Genomic DNA, 14,208 nt, shown 5'->3' with positions numbered 1-14,208 from the left:
AGATGCTCAAGCATGTTTTCCTGTGAGATCAATAAGATACGTACTTGGACGTCACCGCGATAATGACAAGGACGCCTACACTGTGTTTAAGGTATACCGTATATATGTGCCTCAATTTAAAGTAAAATGGTCAAGGATACATTATTTCTGCTTTTAATTTCGTTATCGCTGAAATACATTGTATACGGCTACTTTCTACTTTACCGTGACATGTTTTTGTGTCAATTTAATCTAGAATCTGGGACTGTGGATGGCAACAAATTTGCTCACAAGAACACCTGCCTGCATCATGTTCAGAGGAAAAGAGTACTACAATCAGAGAAGTAAGATCCAGATACACATTATTATGTACAGTAAGAAGCATGAATTCAGCTGATTTCAGTGTGTTTGCTATCATTGTCTGAATTCTGGGTGAATTTTTGAAGCGCTTCCAAAGTTACAGATTCCAGACCACACCCATTGTAGCTGTCGCAGGTTAAATGGAATGTCCACGCGTCACACAGATGTCTAATTTGGTTTTATTTTGACATGCAACTCCTCCAAACAGTCACCAAAGACACTGTGAAAACTACAATAAAGAAACAAAGACATTTTGTTCAGTTGAGTCCATAGTACACATGAAGCAGAGAGTCCTCTAGTTAGTGAGACCAATTTAACAAACAAAGTCTGCAGTTACACAATAAACAATATATACCGTGTGTGCGCCTTTGAATGTGTGCAGATTAACTAAATATCGTCTCTCTCTGACGTTCCCAAAAAAATGCTAGGAACTCAGTTCAACCTCTGACCCTTACTGACAGGTGACGGTCTGGTCATGTGACTCACTCCTTTTGCCTTGTGATATAGCCTTTTAACATATTTATTGTCGTTTTTTAATTCTATTTATTACTTGCGCAAGCAGAGCGCGCAAGTAATCATTTCGCTTGGTCTCTTCGAAGTGAAGCCAAGTTTTCTTCAACCGTAAGTCTGTGCCTGGTTTGCTGGGACTAGTTACAAGTTACAACATTACGTCATATACACACCATGTACTCTGGTCCCAGTTCTCAACGATGACGTAATGTTGTAACTGGTCCCAGCAAACCAGGCACAGACTTACGGTTGAAAAAAACTTGGCTTCACTTTTTGGAACCAAGTAACCACAGTATACTGCTAATCAAATTACAACTACATACTCTGTATGTAGTTGTAATGTGATTTGTAATTTGTAAATCTGTGCCTGGTCTGCTGGGACCAGACTACACAGATGACTATATCTCTTACGTCATCACTGAGAGCTAGTCATACATATACCATGTACTCTGGTCCCAGTTCTCAACGATGACGTAATGTTGTAACTGGTCCCAGCAAACCAGGCACAGACTTACGGTTGAAAAAAACTTGGCTTCACTTTTTGGAACCAAGTAACCACAGTATACTGCTAATCAAATTACAACTACATACTCTGTATGTAGTTGTAATGTGATTTGTAATTTGTAAATCTGTGCCTGGTCTGCTGGGACCAGACTACACAGATGACCATATCTCTTACGTCATCACTGAGAGCTAGTCATACATATACACACCGTGTACTCTGGTCCCAGCTCTCAACGATGACGTAATGTGGTATCTGGTGGGACCAGATTACACAGATGACCATTTCTCTTACGTCATCACTGAGATACAAATCCAACTACAGATTTCGGAAGTATTTTAGATCATGTATATTTCAACAAATTTGAAAGTATTATTACAGAAATTGAAGTTAGAGACACATATTACTCTGATCATGATTTAGTATTAATATCACTATAGTACAAAATGAAATACATTTAAAACTAGAACTGCACTCTGCCGAGTGCATACTTGCTTGTTGCACACTAGTAGGCCATAAATGGCCTACTAGTGCGCAAGCAGAGCGCGCAAGTACTTTCGACCGCTGGAAACTATCACATCTCAGTATCTCTGTGAAGGAACGTTTGAAATGTATAATCATTACGTGTAACTATTTGCTACCTAACTACTTTTTTACAGAAAAATGAATCATTGATATGTGATGAAAAAAAAAAGGTATATAAACTGAATTAAAATATATTATACAGTATAATTATTTTATTACTTATTGTAAATTGTCAATTGTTTTAAATGTATTTCATTTTGTACTATAGTGATATTAATACTAAATCATGATCAGAGTAATATGTGTCTCTAACTTCAATTTCTGTAATAATACTTTCAAATTTGTTGAAATATACATGATCTAAAATACTTCCGAAATCTGTAGTTGGATTTGTATCTCAGTGATGACGTAAGAGAAATGGTCATCTGTGTAATCTGGTCCCACCAGATACCACATTACGTCATCGTTGAGAGCTGGGACCAGAGTACACGGTGTGTATATGTATGACTAGCTCTCAGTGATGACGTAAGAGATATGGTCATCTGTGTAGTCTGGTCCCAGCAGACCAGGCACATATTTACAAATTACAAATCACATTACAACTACATACAGAGTATGTAGTTGTAATTTGATTAGCAGTATACTGTGGTTACTTGGTTCCAAAAAGTGAAGCCAAGTTTTTTTCAACCGTAAATCTGTGCCTGGTTTGCTGGGACCAGTTACAACATTACGTCATCCTTGAGAACCGGGACCAGAGTACATGGTGTGTATATGACGTAATGTTGTAACTTGTAACTTGTAACTAGTCCCAGCAAACCAGGCACAGACTTACGGTTGAAGAAAACTTGGCTTCACTTCGAAGAGACCAAGCGAAATGATTACTTGCGCGCTCTGCTTGCGCAAGTAACAATTGACAATTTACAATAAGTAATAAAATAATTATACTGTATAATATATTTTAATTCAGTTTATATACCTTTTTTTTCATCACATATCAATGATTCATTTTTCTGTAAAAAAGTAGTTAGGTAGCAAATAGTTACACGTAATGATTATACATTTCAAACGTTCCTTCACAGAGATACTGAGATGTGATAATTTCCAGCGGTCGAAAGTACTTGCGCGCTCTGCTTGCGCACTAGTAGGCCATTTATGGCCTACTAGTGTGCAACAAGCAAGTATGCACTCGGCAGAGTGCAGTTCTAGTTCATAATGAAATGAACCCAAAATATGCATGAACTTACATAAGCAAATCCACCTTAATATTATTTATATTTATAACTGAAAACACTGTCTCTCTCTCTCTCTCTCTCTCTCTCTCTCTCTCGTTCTGGGACAGTTAGACCTAATAGACCCATGGCTAACTGTCTGTTATGCAGTCATGGTTACGAAGGAGAAGTATGGATGTCGATGCAGCTGGTGGTGGCTGGTGGTGCAGGCCGTGCTTCAGTTCCTCCGCCCATACAGACCATCCGCTCCTTCTTCCCAGAGACATGGATCTGGGACCTGGTGGAGGTGGGGTGAGTACAACATGAGCATTAGACATTCTCTTTTTTTCTTTCTTTTCTTTTCCTTTTTTTTATCCCACGATTTTGTAACTCATTTTTCACCCCTGTGTCAATCATCTAATGTGATCCTGGGGGACTAGGTTGGTGGAGGGTGTGTAACGGGGAGAGCAACGGACTTGAACTCATGCTTCCTTCATGCCTGAGTGTCCAAGTTGCTCCTTTTACACCTGACAGGGGGGAGTTTCCCTGGTTGGACGTAGCGCGTGGAAGGAACACGTTATTCCAACCAGTTCCTTTCCCCTCCATCAGGCACCCCGGCTGGCCAGGGGGAGGCAGTTTAGAGACCAGGATTACTGCATGTTTTTTGTGAGCGTACCTACTCTAGGTGACACGGGGGGAACATGTGAGGGTACCTACCCTAGGGGACACTGGGAGAACATGTGAGCGTACCTACCCTAGGGGACACGGGGAGAACATGTGAGCGTACCTACCCTAGGGGACACGGGGAGAACATGTGAGCGTACCTACCCTAGGGGACACGGGGAGAACATGTGAGGGTACCTACCCTAGGGGACACGAGGAGAACATGTGAGGGTACCTACCCTAGGGGACACGGGGAGAACATGTGAGGGTACCTACCCTAGGGGACACGGGGAGAACATGCAAACTCCACACAGAAAGGCCCTTTCGACATTCTCTTTTTTTACCCGTACTGGGCGGGAACCCCTTTTGGTGTTTTTAGCAATATGTTATGCTTTAGCTGTTGAAAAATAGCAGATCTAACAAGCTCATATAGCCCGTAGGTCTGCTATGTTTGAAAAATCGTGAAAATGAGGCGCAAATCATTGAATTATATTCTTTCAGAGCGAACTTTTTTTTTAAGATATTTTTTTGCGGCTTACGCCTTTTATTGATTTTTTTTAAGGGACAGACAGTAGGCTGACAGGAAACGGGAGAGAGCGAACGTTTTTAACTCAGATCTTTGCTTCTGGGGAGGTCCCTGAAAACAACATATTTTCAGATGGGGGGGGGGGGGGGGGGGGGGGGGGTCTGCAGCCAAATGCAGATAATTCTGGGGCTCCGTGACATGAAAAAGGTTGAGCACCACTGACATAGAAACATAGGTTTATCAGAAAACTGTCAGATACTAGAGGTTTTTAGGTACATAGGCCAGCTTGTAAATGGTGTGTCATTTGATACGCTAATCACAGAACAGGACGTTTGTAACACACAAAGTCCCTTCAATATATTGTGTTATATCTCTTATGGTTTTATTAGCTTTAGCTCTAGTCATTTTATTTCATGTTAATTTGAAGTAAAGATACTTTATCAGAAAGGAAAAAACCTATAGCACATGATCATCTTAAACAATAGTAACAGATTTTATTATTTACCTGTCTGTCTGTCTGTCCATCGTCCTTCCATGCAGGACCTCTGGAAAAGCGGACGTGTCCCTCACTGTCCCAGACACCATCACCACATGGGAGACGGAGGCTTTCTGCTTGTCCTCCAGCGGCTTCGGTCTCGCTCCTCCCAAGGAGCTCAAAGTCTTCCAGCCCTTCTTCCTGGAGCTCAGCCTGCCTTACTCCATCGTCAGGGGAGAGACATTTGTTCTGAAGGCTACCGTCTTCAACTACCAGTCCAGCTGCATCATGGTTCGTTCGTTCTGCCTGCAGGATTTGAGGCTATAGGAGTAGATGTTTTTGTCACTTTGTATCCACAATGCCACATCATCGCCTAGCACGCTTTGCTTGTCTTATTTTGTCGTGATTTACTATTTATGGTTGTTATTTTAGCACTGAATGCTCATTGACTGCTGCTTCTCTTCATGGTTGTATTTTATCTTGGTTTTGTAAAGCACTTTGTATTCACTGAAAAGCGCTTTGCAAATAAAATGTATTTGTATTATTAATTATCCTCCACTCTTCCCTCAGGTGAGTGTGACTCCCAGCCCCTCATCAGATTACACTCTCTCAGCCATCCCTGATGAAGAGTACTCCTCCTGTGTCTGTGCCAACGGACGCAAGACCTTCCGCTGGACTATGGATGCCTCTGTCCTGGGTGAGACCTGCACTCTATGCCTTTATCTTGTACTACAGTTTGTCACATTCAAACCAATAGAATTATATAAGATGTTTGTTACCCACACTCATGGAAACGTCGCCTTCGGGTTCGTGTGACACATAATCAACCCCCCACATGACACAAGGTCTTCTAGTACTATTATTATTATTATTGTTATTATTTCCTGAGCCCTATCTGCATACTGTATTATCAGATATGCTGACTGTTGGTTGTGGATGTTTTCCAGAGGTTGTCAACGTGACTGTGAGCGCTGAGGCGGTGTCGTCCCACGCATCGTGTGACAACGAGATAGTCAGCGTGCCAGAGAGAGGCCGCATCGATGTCGTCACGCGCTCTCTGATCATCAAGGTATAGGCGGAAGTTGTGAAAGAACAAAACCCAAAGAAAAACCTAGAATTGTAATCAATGGCTCTGAAATTTGCCAGGTTCCACATACTAAATTCTAGACGAACATTTAAATTGGAAACAACATATTGATGCTGTATGTATGAAGTCTATGAAGATGCTTGGTATGTTGAGAAAAATCTGCCCTTTTGTTCTTCCTTCATGTCATTTAACACTCTATTATAGCTTAATTTTCCCTCATATTAATTACTGTAATATTGTCTGGGCTGCTACATATTCAACACATCTCACTAAATTACTGATCATTTCTGAGAATGATTTCACATTCAAATCGGTATGAGCCGTCTGCCCTGCTCTTTATTAAATATTCACTATTACCCATTGACAAAGTAAACGTTTTTCAGACCTGTTTATTTATGTTTAAATTAAAAAAATGCATACAAGACATTCCGTCTTCTTTTTACAATTTCTTCCGTGTTACTTCTGACATTCACTCCTACCCCACAAGGCAAAGAGATCATTTTGAATTACCCTATTGTCGCACTTCCAAACATCAATCTTTCATCAAATTTAGAGGCCCTCATCTATGGAACTGCTTCACTTAAATCCTCATTATCCTTGCCAATATTCAAAAAACCTCTAAAGAAATATCTTATTTCTTCCACTTATTTCTTCCACTCTTCCACTATTTCCCTAACCCAGATTACATGTTTTACTTTTATGCGTTATATTTTCTTTTGTGTGTTTGTTGTTGTATTGTTTATTTCGTTTTTCGTGCAGTCTGTGTTTTTATTTATTTATTGCACAGCTGCCCCCCTTTGCCTTGTAGTCTTTTGTACTGTTCTGTATGAACTTTTAATCTGTTTAAACCAATGACCTCTTCCTACCGGAAAGGATTCCAAATAAGCCTGCTGGCTTCTTCCCTTCCTTGCATTGTATTTTTGTTATTGTTATTGTCTATTTTTTGTACTACGTGCTAAATAAATAAACCTAAATAAATAAACCTAAACCTTGTGACAGTTGTGAATGTGATTTATAATCTTTAAAAGTTTTTTATTATAGGCTTAATTCCATTTTTTCCCCTTCTTCTTCTTCTGAATGAACTGAAATCCTTTTCTGCCTTCCTCTCCTTGCAGGCAGAGGGAACAGAAGTGACTCAGACCTACAACTGGTTGCTGTGTCCAAAAGGTGAGTGTGGATCGAGTGTACAGTACATGAAGGGTAAGTACCATTTATGGTACAATCCAAAGTTTATGTGCCTAACGTGATTATTTCATATCTCTATATCCATGTCTTAGGAGAGACGTTGACAGAGGAAACCCAGCTCCAACTCCCTGATAACGTGATCGTGGGATCTGCCCGTTCTTCTGTATCCGTCCTGGGTAAATAGACTTGTGTTTTCTGCTCTTTTGTATTCAGTGCATTTCCTCTTTAATGTCTTTATCACAAACTACAGTGGGGAAGGACGGGTTAGAGAAAGGAGATTACCAGCTATGACATAATTTACAAGCAAGATTCAAACCTCCCGTCATTGCAACTATAGGTCTCAGCTATTGTCTGTCCCTCCTATGCTGTCTCCCTTTCATCTGTCCTATTGTCTCTCCTACAGTGTCTCTTTCATATCTTCCTGCTGTCTGTCTCAACAAGTTGTCCTTATATATATATATATATATATAGCGTGTGTGTGTGTGTGTGTGTGTGTGTGTGCGCGCGTGCACGTGTGCGCGTGTGTGCGTGCGTGCGTGCGGTCTCTATACTGCCTCCCCCTGGAATAACATGTTTCTTCCACACTCTACATGTAGACAAAACGGGAAAGGGTGCACACCAGTGTTGGTGAGGTGCTGGCCTAAGACAGTAAATAAGTAAAAAAGAGAAAAAGGCCGCACACTCGTATAGCCACACTGCTGTATATTTATTATTATCCAACGTTTCGACCTTTCGGCCTTCTTCAGGCCTTCTTCCCTGAAGAAGGCCTGAAGTCTAAAATAATCAGTCTAACAGCCTCTCTCTCTCTCTCTGACGACAGGCGACATCCTGGGCCGTGCCATGAAGAACCTGGATGGACTGCTGAGGATGCCGTATGGATGTGGGGAACAGAATATGGCGCTCTTAGCTCCCAACATCTACATCCTGGAATACCTGAAGAACACAAACCAGCTGACAGCGGCCATCAAGGAGAAGGCCTTTCCCTTCCTGGTCAGCGGTGAGTCCAACTCTCCTTTATCTGGATTGTTTTCATTCGTTATGTCAACCAGAGCCATAGAGAAAGAAAGACAAGAGTTACGACATTGAGGGGGCAGAAAACCTGAGCGCTCGAGCGCTGTTCATGCAGCCCTGGAGAGTGACAAGCTGGAGTTTGAAATACATTGTTTTCAACAAGGGCGGCGCAAATATCAGCAATTTTAGGCATGTGTGCAACATGACAACTGTTTTAAATTATTGTACAGTGATTGTACAGTGGGCTGTTGCCTGAGTCCAGTGCATTCTGCCAACTTCCGGACCAGGTGCAGGACATTGTCACTCTTCGCCATAACACTTCTCCAATTATGTAGAAGAGCGGCCATTGGACTGGCTGAAGGGAACGTAGCTCTGTGTTTCTCTACGGCTCTGATGTCAACTATCAACTTTACTTCCAGAGTGTGATGTCGGCAATCTATACCCACAACAACAACATTCTGGAGATTATATATTTGTCTCTTATCATCACCCTTCTTCAGCACGGCATAGCTCGCCCACAATGTTGTACTATTTAACATGACTTTATATAATTGCCATGAAGTAAACTAAACCCAGGACTTTAACAATAACCATGAAGTAAACTACATGCAGGCTACCAGAGTTTGGCAACCGTTTCTAACCTACTTTGCGGTAGTATTTTCTACATAGTCATTGGCCATCCCCCCCCCCCCCCAGTTCAGTTATTGTTGATGTCATTAATGTACAATTTATTTTTTATTATTGTATTTCAGACTTTTATATTTTTTACATGGATGTTGAGTACTGGTGTTGTTGTTGTTGGTTTGTCCTGTGTCTGTCATGTATCTGTTGTCTGTCCTGTCTTATGTACAAAGAACTTCAATAAAAATACTTGAATAAACTACATGCAGGCTACCAGAGGCAACTAAACTACAAGCACCGTGGAGCCTACAGCACGTTTGGAACTGGACCAGGGAACACTTGGTGAGAACCCTGTATAATGAATGCCTGCTGGGTGTGTGGGTGGACCGTCAAATGCACATTTATGGACTCAAATGCCCAAATAGCACATATACAACTTGAGCATTACATAATGTAGTGAACGTGTGTTTGTCCATCATCAGGTTGACTGCATTTGTCCTGAGAGCTTTTGTCCAGGCGAAGTCTTTCGTCTTCATCGACCAGTCCAACATAGAGCAATCAAAGACCTGGCTGGAGAGTAAACAGCAGGACAACGGCTGTTTTGAACAATCTGGAAAACTCTTCAACAACAGAATGAAGGTACGAGTGAGGAGGGATTAGGTCTATGGTACACACAGCGTTAATAATTAGTGTATCACCTTCATAATGTCATATTAAGAGAAGAGGTATTGGGGAATAATATATCTCTGCTGCAGTGTCGGAAGAAATCACAAAACCTTTCAGGAAGTGAAACATATGCATTTTTCAGGAAATTAAGAAAACCTTTTATTTTGAAAACAAAGCAATACTGCCTCATCAAAGTTGCTATTGGTATAATATGACTTATATTATTATCAGTTACTTGCATGAGAGGGGGAGAGGTGGTGGAGTTAGCTGCTTTAGCAGACAGTTTGGTGTCCTCCTGACAGCAACCATATGTAAATGTGTGTTTTAATGCAGGGTGGAGTGTCGGATGAAGTGACTCTCAGTGCTTACATCACTGCTTCGTTCCTGGAGATGAATTCGTCACATACAGTAAGTCATGTCATGCCTACACATACAGTAAGTCATGTCATGCCTACACATACAGTAAGTCATGTCATGCCTACACATACAGTAAATCATGTCATGCCTACACATACAGTATGCTAATCTCATGCTTGCCTACACATACAGTATGCTAATCTCATGCCTACACATACAGTAAGTCATGTCATGCCTACACATACAGTATGCTAATCTCATGCCTACACATACAGTAAGTCATGTCATGCCTACACATACAGTAAGTCATGTCATGCCTACACATACAGTATGCTAATCTCATGCCTACACATACAGTAAGTCATGTCATGCCTACACATACAGTATGCTAATCTCATGCCTACACATACAGTAAGTCATGTCATGCCTACACATACAGTATGCTAATCTCATGCCTACACATACAGTAAGTCATGTCATGCCTACACATACAGTATGCTAATCTCATGCCTACACATACAGTAAATCATGTCATGCCTACACATACAGTATGCTAATCTCATGCCTACACATACAGTAAATCATGTCATGCCTACACATACAGTATGCTAATCTCATGCCTACACATACAGTAAGTCATGTCATGCCTACACATACAGTAAATCATGTCATGCCTACACATACAGTATGTTAATCTCATGCCTACACATACAGTAAGTCATGTCATGCCTACACATACAGTATGCTAATCTCATGCCTACACATACAGTAAGTCATGTCATGCCTACACATACAGTATGTTAATCTCATGCCTACACATACAGTAAATCATGTCATGCCTACACATACAGTATGCTAATCTCATGCCTACACATACAGTAAGTCATGTCATGCCTACACATACAGTATGCTAATCTCATGCCTACACATACAGTATGCTAATCTCATGCCTACACATACAGTAAGTCATGTCATGCCTACACATACAGTATGCTAATCTCATGCCTACACATACAGTAACTCATCTCATGCCTACACATACAGTAAGTCATGTCATGCCTACACATACAGTAACTCATCTCATGCCTACACATACAGTAAGTCATCTCATGCCTACACATACAGTAACTCATCTCATGCCTACACATACAGTAAGTCATGTCATGCCTACACATACAGTATGTTAATCTCATGCCTACACATACAGTAACTCATCTCATGCCTACACATACAGTAAGTCATGTCATGCCTACACATACAGTATGTTAATCTCATGCCTACACATACAGTAAGTCATCTCATGCCTACACATACAGTATGCTAATCTCAATTAGAACCCACGATGTCCCTCATGCTCATCTGTGCTTCACATCCACATACGTCGTTGTATGACAGCGTCGTGCAAACGTTTTGAAAGGTTCACAATCTATCGCGAGTTGCTATTTTCACAAATTCTGCCCCTAAAAAGCAATACTTTGTATCTGTCTGTAATGCCTGTCTGTGTGTCTCTCTGTAGGATCCTGTGGTGAAAAGCCTGTCCTGTCTGAGGGAGGCCATCGGTGAGTCCATGAAGACCAACACCTACACCACAGCTCTGCTGGCCTACGTCTTCTCTCTGGCGGGGGAAACGGAGACGCGTGCACTGCTCCTACAACACCTGGACAAGATCGCATCACAAGATGGTGAGATAGAAAAAGACAGATGCATTTAGATCAGAAATTAGATAGTTAAAACAGTTTAAGTGCCATTAAACGTTAAGACGAGTTGAATCCAATTATGCACTGATTGCCATGGACGATAAGACGATTTTTTTTTTTTTTTATCCATATTTTGAACATTCCTCTAATTTGGTGTACAGGTGATGACACACATTATGCACATTACATGCATAATATAATTACATTTTCTTTCTTTTTTTTAATAATGGGCTGATTGGCAACCAAAGCCTAAACTGGTGACCACCAGTTGGCGCTGAAAGATATGACAAAACAAAATCCACTTTTTTAGCACGAATAAATGATTACTGCATTACTGCTGCATGTTGTCACTGTGCATTTACCAGTAAAGGTTGGTTTTGACGAATGCTTGTTTTGTTTTGTTTGTTGCTTCCCCAGGAGGGTTCCTGCATTGGTCTCAGACCTCCGCCGAGACTTCGGCCTCTCTGTCCGTAGAGATCACCTCCTACGTGCTGCTGGCCAAGCTTGCCAGCCCTGAACCTAGCGCTGCAGACCTGGGTGATGCTGCTCGCATCGTGAGGTGGTTGGCCCGCCAGCAGAACTCCTACGGTGGCTTCTCCTCCACACAGGTTCGGGCTCAAATAATATGTCCCACGATACAGTATCTGTCTTAGAAGTGTAAAAGACAGATACAGATACAGATACAGTATCTGTCTTAGAAGTTCCGGGCGTTTGCGGGGCACGGTGGCACAGTTGGTAGTGCTGTCGCCTCACAGCTAGAAGGTCCTGGGTTTGATTCCCGCTCGGGGCGCTGTGGGTGCTGGCGGCGTGTTTCCTCCTCCGCGTCATCAGTGCCCATACCCGAAGGTGGGGTTGGCGAAAGGGCCTTTCTGTGTGGAGTTTGCATGTTCTCCCCGTGTCCCCTAGGGTAGATACCCTCACAAAAACATGCAGTAATCCTGGTCTCTTAACTGCCTCCCCCTGGCCAGCCGGGGCGCCTGATGGAGGGGAAAGGAACTGGTTGGAATAACGTGTTCCTTCCACGCGCTACGTCCAACCAGGGAAACTCCCCCCTGTTAGGTGTAAAGGAGCAACTTGGACACTCAAGCATGAAGGAAGCATGAGTTAAGTCCGTTGCTCTCCCCAGGTTGGCGGAGGGTGTGTAGAGCCCAGGATCACATTAGATGATTGACACAAGGGTGAAAAATGGGTTACAAAATCGTGGGATAAAAAATGTATTTAAAAAAAAGAAGTTCCGGGCGTTTCTGTAGATGGGTGTTGTGGTTAAAATGCTCACCTTTGAGTTTGAACCGCTCAAGGGCCCCTTACTGGTCTTTCTTTCTTTTCAAAATCTTTTTATTTTCGTTTTATAACAGTATGGGTGTCAAGTCACAGATTCATAGAAAAAAAAAATATATATATATATCAGATTTTAGTATCAGTGACTGGGGTAAACAAACGTACTGTATGATCGTGGGCAGACATAATGAAAAGACTGTTATTATGCAAAACATGGCCCTTCAAGACAAAAGAAAAACATTTTCTCCCCAATTTAGTACAGCCAATTCCCAATTCCCCGGACTCTCTACAAGTACTCCATCTCTGCTAACCCCCACAGTCAGTCATTGGGAGGGTGAAGAAACTTCATGTACTGTAACTCCTTTTCGTCCCTGTTATATAGTCTGCATGCTTTACTGGTCCGTCTAGATGTCATGTCATGCCCCCATGCTATATAAATAAAGTTTATTCATGGTTTGTGTGCTCTGTAGGACACCGTAGTGGCTCTGCAGGCTCTGGCTCGCTACTCCACTCTGGTCTTCAGCCCAGAGGGCTCCAGCACTGTGACGGTTAAATCCTCCCAGGGGGACGGGGACCAAGTCTTCCAGGTGGATCAGAGCAACAGACTGCTTTACCAGGAGAGGGCGCTGCAGGACGTGACGGGGAAGTACAGCCTGGAGGTCAAGGGCACTGCGTGTGTCTCAGCGCAGGTCAGCTCACTATCTGTTCAAATGTCATAAGTAATAATGTCATTGTGACCTTGATAGACTACAGGGTTGTAATGGAATCACAGTTTGATAAACATACCGATGTGGAGGGGTGCATATCTTTGGTCCGATGTACTAACAGTCCCCGACACGCAATAGTCCGACACCCTACCCCAATCCCTAACGGCACGTGGAAGCCATGGGTGAGTCTTAACCGGAGCCTTAGATATAGACAGAGTTACGCGAACTGCGTTCACTTCATGGGGCTTCAGTCCAATGGCGGCTCTTCTACATTGAGAATGCGGGGACAATCACCTGGGACCGGACCGGAAGTAGGCACACATGCATTGGACTCAGGGCAACAGCTCAGCTTTATTGATCTTAAATCCCTTTATTTTAAATAGTTTTGTAGTAATCGTACAACATAAACATTAAAGAGACTTTAGTTGTTACTGTGCAATGCTTTAAAACAGTTGTCATGTCGCACACGTTGCTTAAAATAGCTCTTATTTTGCGCCGCCCTCGTTGAAAACAATTTATTTCCAGCTCCAGCTTTGTCTCACTTCAGGCGCTCGAGCGCTCGGCGTCTGCCCCCTCAATATCGTAACTCTTTTATTAGATGGCTCTGGTCTTAACCAGCCACGCATGTTGGACCACTGGTATGTCGGATCAACGGATGCCCTGTAACAATACTTTGTAGCAGCATAATACCACTGTCTACTGGATTGTGGTATACAGTATGCTATATGCTTTGGGTATAGAGCGTTTCAGAACAACGAGTGGCTCAGGAAATGAATCTCAATGCATTTTTCCCATAGGCATTTCTTAAAGTATTTATTTAAAGACGGTTACGCCGCGGACAAAGCCAACTC

At 42.2% G+C, this 14,208-nt stretch overlaps 1 protein-coding gene across 1 annotated transcript in view; it reads left to right on the top strand.

The window, feature by feature from the left end:
- LOC308321881 (alpha-2-macroglobulin-like) overlaps positions 1–14,208 on the top strand; it is a gene marked incomplete at both ends in the record, with an annotated part of 42,128 nt that overhangs the window by 26,389 nt on the left and 1,531 nt on the right. Inside the window, 14 exons of the mRNA XM_080772977.1 lie at positions 236–348; positions 3,256–3,396; positions 4,814–5,039; positions 5,319–5,445; positions 5,696–5,817; positions 6,951–7,002; positions 7,113–7,196; positions 7,841–8,017; positions 8,922–8,994; positions 9,135–9,291; positions 9,652–9,726; positions 11,192–11,357; positions 11,790–11,980; positions 13,121–13,339. Coding sequence (XP_080629103.1) covers positions 236–348; positions 3,256–3,396; positions 4,814–5,039; positions 5,319–5,445; positions 5,696–5,817; positions 6,951–7,002; positions 7,113–7,196; positions 7,841–8,017; positions 8,922–8,994; positions 9,135–9,291; positions 9,652–9,726; positions 11,192–11,357; positions 11,790–11,980; positions 13,121–13,339 — 1,923 coding nt within the window. The remainder of the gene's footprint in view (positions 1–235; positions 349–3,255; positions 3,397–4,813; positions 5,040–5,318; positions 5,446–5,695; positions 5,818–6,950; positions 7,003–7,112; positions 7,197–7,840; positions 8,018–8,921; positions 8,995–9,134; positions 9,292–9,651; positions 9,727–11,191; positions 11,358–11,789; positions 11,981–13,120; positions 13,340–14,208) is intronic.

Source organism: Protomyctophum bolini (assembly GCF_963924005.1).
Source record: "Protomyctophum bolini genome assembly, chromosome: 9".
Taxonomy (NCBI): domain Eukaryota; kingdom Metazoa; phylum Chordata; class Actinopteri; order Myctophiformes; family Myctophidae; genus Protomyctophum; species Protomyctophum bolini.
Note: the sequence above shows the minus strand (reverse complement) of the source record. Positions and strands in the feature narration are given on the sequence as shown.